This window comes from Mustela nigripes, chromosome 16, assembly GCF_022355385.1.
Source record: "Mustela nigripes isolate SB6536 chromosome 16, MUSNIG.SB6536, whole genome shotgun sequence".
Classification (NCBI taxonomy): domain Eukaryota; kingdom Metazoa; phylum Chordata; class Mammalia; order Carnivora; family Mustelidae; genus Mustela; species Mustela nigripes.
This window is the reverse complement of record NC_081572.1, coordinates 33,446,840-33,457,917: the sequence shown is the minus strand read 5'-3', so window position 1 is coordinate 33,457,917 and position 11,078 is coordinate 33,446,840. Positions and strand designations below refer to the sequence as shown.

Here is an 11,078-nt window from a genome sequence, read left to right as displayed (position 1 = left end):
GAGACCATCCCAATTTTCCATAAAATCTTCTCAATGCTGCAATATCATGGCATAAAAGATTCAAAGTGCCACTAGACATAAGGACCACAGTTTCTGAGATCATAAACCATGAGGCTAGGTAATGTTTAAATGGGAATATTTGATATGGATGGTCAGATGAAAGATACCAAAATGTCAGACAGCCCATCGACTGCTGTTGCCATGACATTCAACAGTCAACATCAGTCTGATAAGCTACCCGACAAGGTGGTACAGCCATGAAGATGTCACGACGGTAGGCAAAAATAAGCAGACATTCAGGCAGGATTTTATAAAACAATCAGGCATTTCTGGCCTGTTGCAATTTAAGCCCAATTCTACTCTTAACATAATGCCAGAAACAATCTTCCTAAAGAAAAAAGAGAAACTGTTTATTTTCCTCCCAAGCAAAACAAAGTGACCAAGTTCAACCAGAAACATCCCAAAAGAACGCAACACTTATTGAAAAAAGGCAAGAAAATTAGGTTACATAAAAAGTAAATTTGTCAAAACCAGAGTACATTTTGAGCTAAAATTAACACAGATATGAGAAAGTGGGTTTTTTTTTTTAAACAAACAAAAGTCATTCTCTCTTCACTGCCCTGTAATTTGTATACTTTCATTCCTCCTGTTTTCACAAACCCCTCGCTATGCAAATCCCTAAGTTGCCCTTTGAGCAATGGGTAGCGAGCTGCCCAATTCCAGCCTTTCCAGCCAAACAAAAAAGTACCTTGGTTATGGCTCTTATGTGCGAATACATGAAGGCTTAAGAAATTATGGTTGTGGGCGGATTCGGCAAGGCTGACCAGTAGGTGGTAGTAGCTAAAATGAAGCAAAAAAATCAAAACGCTCAAGAAAACGGACACAATTTTGGAATGATCAAAGATGTCTTTATAAAGTTTGTTCATGACTTCATTCTAAATATACAGAATAAAAAATGGTGTCAGCTCATTCGTGAGACACCAACCAGAATTTTCTTATACTGTCTCAAAATTTAAAGATCAGTTTCCCAAGAGGGTGTGCAACGCATCATAAAATGGCCTTTTTTTTTTAAAGGTAGAAGAGGAAGGGGTGGGCAGGATAGCATATTAAATTTTACCATGATAGACATGCAAGACTGTCATCCAATCTAGTATAATTTATATACATTTTAATGACTTAGAAAAACAAAGGAGTCATTTCTGACAAGCCTAAATGGCTTGACTATTCAACATACTTAGGAACTTTTTTTTTGGTGCCCGGGATTCTTTAACTGTGCCACGTGGGCCCTTTGAAGGTAACAAAGAAAAGGACAGTTTCTGTTAAGTTTGCTGCTGAACATCACATTCCACCCTAATAAAATACAAGCTGGATTGAATTGAGGGTGGATACCTTACCTTAACACATAAAGGAAAAGTATGTCAGTGCAAGATATGGACTAAACTGCTTTCAGGGAAAAAAAATTAAAACTGATAGAGGTTGGAAAAGGGAATTTTCCTTCCTGGTTTGGAGTCCTCCCAATTTAAGGCAGAACCCATCCATTCTAACTTCTGCCAATAAAACCTTTTCCTGCTTATTTAGTTTTCTCCTCTGAGTTCAACCGCTGCTGCATTCGTTTGGCATAACTTTGTGCCATGGAGTTAATGATGGACAGGATGAAGTAGCACACCATTACAACCACCAACTTCTCAAACAGCCAGGATAACCAGTTTTCTCCCTGCAAGAATAAATGCAAAACAATCCAAAAGAAACATTTCATTAGTTTGGTAGTAAAAAGGGAATCATCTATAATATTTAAGAAAAACGATGAGAGCTTGACGCTTATAATCTGTAAGGTCTAAAAAATTAAAATAAGAAGTCTCACATCTCTGGGTATCCTGAAGTCTACATTCAGGCCTTTTTACAGCCAATTATTAGGATTTCACTTTGTTAGATGTAAAGTCAATGTTGATTCACATAGTTTAGAATGGGCCAGGTGTGAGGTCGCCTCTTATCTTTTACTACATAAGGATAAAATTGATTAAATTCTACTATCTGAAGTTGCCATGTAGATATTTGTAGAGAGTAATGTCAAGATAGTTACGTTCTTGTTCCAGCATTGGTAGCAGCTGTTTAAAATGTTAGCTCTTCCTGAAATCATATTTGGTCAACTGAGGGCAGCAAAGGGCCACACAGAGTCTAAGGCCATCAAATAATAATAATAATAATAATAATAATAATAATAATAATAAATAAATAATCCAACAGTTGGGATGCCTGGGTGTCTCAGTTGGTTAAGTGTCTGCCTCTTGATTTCAGCTCAGGTCTTAACCCCAGGGTCGTGAAATCAAGCCCCACACTGGGCTCCACACGAGGCGTCAAACTCACATTAAAAAAAAAAAAAAAAAAAAACCAAAGGAAAAAAAAATCCAACAAGTATGTTTCCTTCAAGTTTCCCATTTCAGGTTACTGCTTACTCATCCTCTTCTAGTCATTTCCCTTTGCCACAGAACTGTTTACAGAAAAGGCAGGCTTAGTTTAATAAGTTAAAGTTTTTAAGTTCAGCTCTGTGAAGAGCCTTAGTTGATTAAAAAAAAAGATTATTTTCCCATCTTTGAAAATAGGGCAAAAGTGAAGGGAGATATTCAAGTGACCTCGGTTAGTCTAATACCTTCTTATGCTACAAAATGCTACAAATTTAAAATTTTTAATCCACTTGGGAATTATTATTTGTTAATAAAGCATTACAATCAGTCGACAACTCCTTTAATAGAACAGATCTATTATTTTCTGTTAACTCTACCTTTGTTTTTTGGGAGAAGATAGATACAAAATAGAAGTTACATTTCTGATTTAGACAAAGACAATTCCCCAGTAGAGAGTAAATAGAGCTGCAACCTTAGTTAAGAAGACTGACAAACAAACCTAGCTCTATTTGCCTAAAAATGCCAGTGAGTGCTGTGAATGTAATTTCAGCCTGAAACCACGGGGGTGGGGAAGAGAAGAAAACGGAGTCAAGTCTCACCTGTGGTGTGCCCATTTCACTTTTGTGGTGAAGCTTCTGCCGCTGGGCCTCCAGGTACTCCTGGAATGGCTTCTGTAGAGATGGACCTACGCCGGGGACAGCACTGGAAGCAGGGCACAATAACCCAAGGAAAAAGATATATTTGGGGAGAAAAGCAGGAAGAATATTAAAGAAAAATCCACTTACCACCTGGATTCAAAAAGCAGGGATTGGATAGAAAGAGGAAAAAATACAACAATCAGCAGAGCCGGCAGAGCCTCTAAACTTTTTTTAGTGGGTAAAATTCATCCTTTAACAACCCCTTAGAGAAAAATCTCTTCCACCAACATGTCTGGGAGAAAGTAGGAGCTGAGCCCCTTCTAGCAGAAGAGTTCATCCTCAGAGTGAGGCCAGCTAAGCGAATGCTGCACACTGGTGTGGCACAAAGAGTAAAATGAATGACTTCTGAGAAGTCCCACATTTATCACCACCAGTTCCTGTAAGAACTGGTTTGAACCGATTAATAAGGAAATGACTTATGCTTGTGTCATCCCCAGTTGAAAAAGAAACTGCCCGCCCTCTCTCTGACTTGTCCCATCTTCTCAGAGGGGGGCGGTCCTTTCTCAATCTAAGTCCTTATTAGGACAATCTGTGCGTCATCCTTATCCAAAAAGAATGCATTAGCAAATTTGGGAGGCACCTCCCACCAGTCAGAAGTCAGTGATTAACAAAGGAACAAAGAAGGAACTATGAACCTTGAATCACTTCGTGGCTTATGGTAGATGGCTTGCACAGAAACTACAGTACATTACTAAACAACTTGTTCTGAAACGACTGGGATAGTGATCTTTGATAAGTTTATGTACTTGGAGCTCCCTCTCACCCAGAGTACGTGGAGGCAGTGCTGTTAAACCGGTTTGGTAACCAGCGACCAGGATCCCGTTTTAGAAATGCTCGCAGGCGTTTTTTTAAAATGGTAACTTGAGGCAACTCAGAAAATCAACATCTCTATTTTCTGTACCTTTTATTTTCTCATCTGCCATAATAGGGCTAAAAGGTAGATGAGCCCAATCTCCTGCAGCCATCAAAAGGTTTGTCAATACATACATGCAAGAGCACCTAATGGTCTCCCTTATAAGTACTAACTTCACCTCCTCTTTTCTAGAACAATCCAGTTACTGCTTTCTTAATAAAAAGCAAAGGGGCAGAGGAAGATAATTTTTTTGAATACTATATATTTACCAGAAGCTAACACATACATAAACTCCTGGCTGATACTTTTCCTTGATCTTCTTAACTATCAACCATCTAATACTTAATGGAATCCTTATTTTGTGTCTGACATTGTAGTTGGCACTAAGGGAAAACAAAACAAAACAGGGCAACTGCAAGAAACAGTTCATGCACACAAGGAACTTAAAACCTTGAGAGATTCAAAACACAGGCACACACACACACACACACACACATACAAATGGATTTGTGAACAAAAGAATTTACAAATCTATACTAAATTCTTTTGGTACAGAAAATGTATTTCAAAGGAACTGGAGAAAGAAAGGAGATCAGTGTGGGGTGAAGCTGTACAAAAAGCTCCTTTACTAACTACTGCAGGATATGGGAAAGAGGCTGACTAGACATGTACAGCAGAGGCAAAGACTGCACTGATCAGACCATAAGACCCATATGACAGCCATGGAAGATGGAAGAGGGAAAGTCTCTTAACCTACAGCCAGAGTCTCTCTCACTGACTTCTAAGTGGTTTTACATTAACAATCCATTCTGGGGTAAACCAGAAGAGCTGTGTCTGATCAGTAATGATTCTGACTGCAATGGGGCAAGAACAGGACAAACTTTCTCTTTATTTTTTATTTTTTTTAGCTTTACTTATTTAAGTTATCTCTATACCCAACACAAGGCTCCAACTCACCACCCCAAGATCAAGAGTCACACACTTCTCTGACTGAGACAGCCAGGCATCCCCAAACTTCCCCTTTAAAAGAGAAATTTTCCTTGGATAAATTTCCTTTTCCTCACATAATGCATAAGGGAATGCAAATAGCTCATCCATTTACACTTGAAACAAACCACGTGAATATAAAAAAACAATTCTAGTAAAATACACGTGTAAAAACATGGGCTTTGAAGACGCAGATTTATAAGAACTTTGTTTCAGATATCGATTCATATGCACTCTTAATAACAATACCCTATTGTCATTGTTTTAAATTCTCAATGATAGCCAGAGTCAAGCCATTGTCGTCGTCGTCTTTTTTTTTTTTAAGGTTAAGAAAACCCTTTTATTCATAAAGGCTGAAATGATTGTATGCTAATCTGAACAGCTGATTGTATAAGAAATGACTTGAACATTCTCTTTTTTATGTGCTTCAAGAGTTGGACTCCAACATATGAGCTTTGTTCTCTCTACAGACTTCTAACTTTAACTGGAGTTGAGCAGAAATTTGGCTAACAGTTTCCCTCAAATCATTCTTGGGCTCCATTCTTGGGCCATAATTGAAAGAGAAAATGAAGAACTAAGACCCACATGTTAGAAAGGTTCTTCTTTTTTGTTGCTGTGGTTGAGGGGAATGAGGAAGGGACTGGCAACAATCATTCTAGATTCCCTTCAAAATAATCTTAAAAGTTAAATGACTGCCACTGTTAAGTCCATTAAGAGCTGCACACTAGCTGACAGAGAATATGTCATTACACATTTACATTTAGTGATGTGCAATTTTCAATTATCTTGGGCTAATGTTGAGATTAATTTTTCAAGGTGCTAGAGTGTTACAGGCTTCTTACGTGTTTTTGGTAGGTGGGAGAGGTCTCTATGTAGTTTCTCATAAGAGACTAGGAAAACAGTTGAAAATAGAGAAGTTAAAAGCTTTTATTGCAGTATATTAGCCAAAACTCTCATGATAAATGCCACATGATCTGAATAAATTTGAAAAAATGAACATACAGGTATTAGGTATTATACAACTATTTATCAGATCCTCTTAATCTTTATATATTCATCAAAATTTTAGTTTTATTTTCATTGCTTTTTCTCTATAAACAATGGTTTAGGCCACAGTTGTTTCAACTTATACAAAGCACACTTACATTAGAGATTCCTTAATTAATACTGAAGCTATTTTAGTAAAGGACTACATAAAAGTTGCAATTACATCTGTCATTCTTTACATGCATTTAAGGCAAACAATAATAACCAGACTATGACCTCATCCCTCAAGTTATTTTCAAGCAGCCAACAGAAGAGCCATTCCGACATTTAAGATTAATTTAAGGTATATATATGGGGGATAGGAAGAATAACTTGCATTCCTCTCCAGTGGTTTTTTATAGTTGGCTTAGTAAATGGCTACAGTGCCATTCCCAGAAATCCATTAAATTCAGAGTATCCTGTGCACCTGGCCAAGGACTCATCTCAACCTGTAGTTGAGTGGGTCCTCCATCTGCCATTAGATGCTGATTAAGCTAAAAGTATTAAAGTTTTGTGATACAGATGAAAATAAAGTTGGAGAAGAACAAACACACACAAAACTACTTTTCAGTCAACTGTTGGCCTTAAAAATGTTTAAATTAGCTTTGTCAACAGCTACTTTCTCTAATCAAGAAAGCCTTAAAGAAACCCCAAACCAGAAAAAATAAAAACAAAATTGATCTCATCTGCTTTTCTTTGTTGTAGACTTTCAACATGGTGGGTAGAAAAAGCTGTGGATAGTAACTGATGTTTATTTTCTTGGCATACACAAAAGTGTTTCAGATAACAGAACTTATTAAAAAACACATTTCCAACAAATTATTCTAATGGCAATTTTAAAATTTTTGTTATTGATTTTAAGGAAGGGGGAAAAAAACCTCTCAGAAAATGCAAACAAATGAGGAGGGGGAGAGCAAAGAACAAAAAACGCAAAAACAAAACCCACATAAGTCCAAACCTACCCGGAGCTTGAAAGTGGTTTCATGGGAACAGTATTTTGTCAGGTTTACATATCTTAGTAGGTGTTAAGAAACAAGACAAACTTCTTTGGAAAATTCTGTCAAGAGCCCTGACCAATGTGCAAACAAAACTTATTATTTTTTTAAAGCAATATATTTTTTTAAGATTTTTAAAAAATTTATTTATTTAACACAGAGAGGTCGGTCACAAGTAGGCACACAGGCAGGCAGAGGGGGAGGGAGAAGCAGGCCCCCTACTGAGCACAGAGGTCAGGCCAGGCTCGATCCCAGGACCCTGAGATCATGACCTGAGCCGAAGGCAGAGAAGGCAGAGGCTCAACCCACTGAGCCACCCAGGAGCCCCCAAACCTATTATTTTTCTACAGTTTTAAAATCTTATGTGACTTTGCTTCTGAAATCCATTTATCTGATAAGAAATCTATAATTTAAACTCTCCCCATATTGACTCATTATAAATAAAGGTCTCCATTATTCTTTGTACCCACAAAAGCCAGAAAATCTTCCAGAGGAAGCATCACAATTGGCAGAGATTGCATAGAGAGTGGATGGTGTGATTATTTTTCACAATGCTTTATATTTTCATTTTGTTGGTCATTCCTGGGCTCATACCCATTCCAAAAATTTATCAGTCATTATTATTCTTGTTTTCAAGGGACACTTTTCAAATTGTGTAACTTTCAAACAAATTGGATCAACAAATACTAAAAAACACACATTTTGATTTACTTTCAATCTCCTCTCCATCATAGGTAGTAATCAAACTAAGACTTGTTATTAGAATACCTGAAATTTTCCTATTCATGACTGTTTGGATTTTTCCAGCCAGGTGTTTTTTTTGGTTGTCGTTGTTACTATGTACCACCATAAAACTTGGGCACAGTGTTAAATAACAGAAATAACATGAACTTAAAAACAACTGATGTGTCTTGTTGCTTAACCCTACCTACACAGGGCTGCCTTATATAAAGATTAAATAGTTAAAATGCCTAAGGGAACTAAGTGGGTATGAATAAAGCAAATGTTATATTTAATATAGGTTCTGCTCCTTTCTTAACCACTTTTTGGAGGATCTTAGCATTAATGTGGACATGTAAGTTACACTGGCTTTCCTGAAAATATACTGTCTGACATCAGTTCTCTATAAGGCTACAAAGCAATGAGGCTTTATTCTTCTTAGAAAAAATTACAGGCACAAGTTTTCTTTTGTTTGTTTGTTTGATCACCTTTGTTTTACTGGTTGTGTATACTTTGAAGTTGATATTTTATTTAACATCCCTCTGATGATTAATTATAATATCCTAAATAACACTCTCAAGGGGTGATTAGTTAGACCTCTGAAAGCTTATAAGTGGAACAAAAATATTTTTAGAATAAAATTCAGGTCAAGGGGGATATTAAAGAAAGGAAAATATAGGGTTTAATCAATTCTAAGTGTTGTTATAATTCAGAAGCATGATAGAAATTACTGAAGTAAATTAATGATGCCCGGTACTTTTTTGTTTTTAAAAAGATTTTATGTATTTATTTCAGAGAGAGACAGAAAGCATAAGTATGAGTGGGGGGGGGGGGAGGGCAGGTGGCAGAGGGAGGGGCAGGTGGCAAAGGGAAAAGCAGGCTCTCCGCTGAGCAGACAGCTCAGGGCCCTGGGATCATTACCTGAGCTGAAGGCAGACCCTTCATAAACAGAGTCACCCAGAGGTGCCTGGGTGGCTCAGTGGGTTACAGCCTCTGCCTTTGGCTCAGGTCATGATCCCAGGGTCCTGGGATAGAGCCCCGCATCGGACTCTCTGCTCAGCAGGGAGCCCGCTACCTCCTCTCTCTCTCTGCCTATTTGTAATCTCTGTCAAATAAAATAAATAAAATCTTTAAAAAAAAAAAACAGAGTCACTCAGGCATCCCATGTAAACCTTTCTGATATATGTATATATTACTTATGCAAATAGTAAAATGCACAAATACAGAAGGATAAAATAAAGCTAAAATTAAAAAATTTTTTTAAATTCTTAAATGTCTTACTAAGTATGATGGCTTTTGTGCTATCATTAGTGGATATTTCAAGACATATTACACACTTGTCCTTGATTAAAAGTAATAATTTCTAAATTTGTTGGCTGACTTCTGTAGACATATACTAGGAACAGGTAAAATGTCAATGCTGCGACTTTTTTACTGCCTCCTGTGACTGCACTATTACCACTCTTCCCCTTCTACTGTTTCTTTACAGGAAACTTTTAAAGCCACTTGTGTGTTTTATGAGGATTAATTTAGTTAAAACTAGGAATTAAAAATCTGATTAATGGGGCACAGAAAAAAACAATATATTGCAAAAGATCCACTGTGAACCCCTTTTGCATTGTGGCACTCCCACTGTTCCTCTAGCCTATTTCTGTACTCCATGAGATGTAATTTTCTGACATGTGGCCCGAGGGAGTGCCAGTCAGACTGATGGTAGTAAACTACATCCTCCATATGTGTATAGTCATATAAACTGTGTATATATGTGCTACCATAATGTTATATACCTAAAATACACAAAAAAGAAAACAACAAAGATGAAAATAAATATAAATAGAAGTTCTAAAAAAAAATAAGTTCTATTGTTTTAGTCCCATTCCGATGGTAGAGACCACTGGTGTAGACCATGAGGCTAAACTTCAAGGGGTATAAATATAAAAGGTATAGTTAGCAGACCAATTCAATACAGGACTGTTAGGTAAGATACTAGAGAGAAAAAAGCTATTTCTACAAAGATGTAGACAGTGGGAGGGGAGGCATCTGGGTGGCTCAGTTGTTGGGTATCTGCCTTGGGCTCAGGTCATGATCCTGGAGTCCTGGAATAGAGACTGCACATCGGGCACCCTTCTCAGCGGGAAGCCTGCTTCTCCCTCTCCCACTCTCCCTGCTTGTGTTTTCTCTCCTTCTGTCAAATAAATAAATAGATATATAGACAGATAATAAAGCAGACTGGATGTCTCTTTTTTCCTCAGACTTCTAATGGTCATAATAAAGAGGGACTTTTAGAATCCAGAGAGCTAAACCTCAAGAGACTGAAACTCTGAGCCCTCAGTTGTAACACAATTGTATTTCAAATGAGTATCAGAGTCATCAGAATTTTCTTGACTGAGTGAGGATCACTGCATGTAAATCAATAAATCAGATTCATCCTCTAACTCCAAAGAATTCTATCAACTGAGATTTGGCCCAGGAGGATTAGAGTAGAGAGCCTATTATTAAATGGAAAATGGTCTCTTGTAGACTCAAGCCAACAGATTCTTCTGCTGAAGAGACTGAATTTTACAGTGAAGGTACTAGTAGGATATATTTATTCAGGGATTTAAAAAAAAAAAAAGCCCCTCCCACCCCACTCCCCCTTTATATGATGATACTGTCTTTCATACAAAAGATGCAATAAAAACATGGTGGAAGTTCAGTAAGAAGACCGGACTAGCAATTCCCTTTCTTTTTTTTTTCTTTAATTAAAATTTTTTTTAAACATATAATATATTATTAGCCCCAGGGGTATAGGTCTGTAGCAATTCCCTTTCTTAATTTTTTGTTTTTAACTTTTTCTTTCTTTTTTTTTTTTAAAGATTTTATTTATTTATTTGACAGAGAGAGATCACAAGTGGGCAGAGAGGTAGGCAGAGAGAGAGGAAGGGAAGCAGGCTCTCCGCTGAGCAGAGAGCCCGATGCGGGACTCGATCCCAGGACCCTGAGATCATGACCTGAGCCGAAGGCAGCGGCTTAACCCACTGAGCCACCCAGGCACCCTCTTTTTTTTTTTTTTTTTTTTTAAAGATTTTATTTATTTATTTGACAGAGAGAGAGATCACAAGTAGGCAGAGAGTCAGGCAGAGAGAGGAGGAAGCCGGCTCCCCACAGAGCAGAGAGCCCGATGCGGGGCTTGATCCCAGGACCCTGAGATCATGACCTGAGCCGAAGACAGAGGCTCTAATCCACTGAGCCACCCAGGCGCCCCTCTTTTTTTGTTTGTTTGTTTGTTTGTTTTTTTTAAAGATTTTATTTATTTATTTGACAGAGAGAAATCACAAGTAGATGGAGAGGCAGGCAGAGAGAGAGGGAAGCAGGCTCCCTGCTGAGCAGAGAGCCCGATGCGGGGCTCGATCCCAAT

At 37.7% G+C, this 11,078-nt stretch overlaps 1 protein-coding gene across 2 annotated transcripts in view; it reads right to left on the bottom strand.

Moving 5' to 3' along the window:
- Nucleotides 1–389: 389 nt before the first annotated feature.
- Nucleotides 390–11,078, bottom strand: part of VMP1 (vacuole membrane protein 1) — a 140,166-nt gene continuing 129,477 nt past the window's right edge. For both annotated transcript variants that reach the window (XM_059380556.1, XM_059380557.1), the window contains exons 11-12: nt 3,002–3,104; nt 390–1,714 (exon numbers count right to left, since the gene is read on the bottom strand). In XM_059380556.1, coding sequence (XP_059236539.1) covers nt 1,571–1,714; nt 3,002–3,104 — 247 coding nt within the window. In that variant the 3' untranslated portion in view covers nt 390–1,570. The remainder of the gene's footprint in view (nt 1,715–3,001; nt 3,105–11,078) is intronic.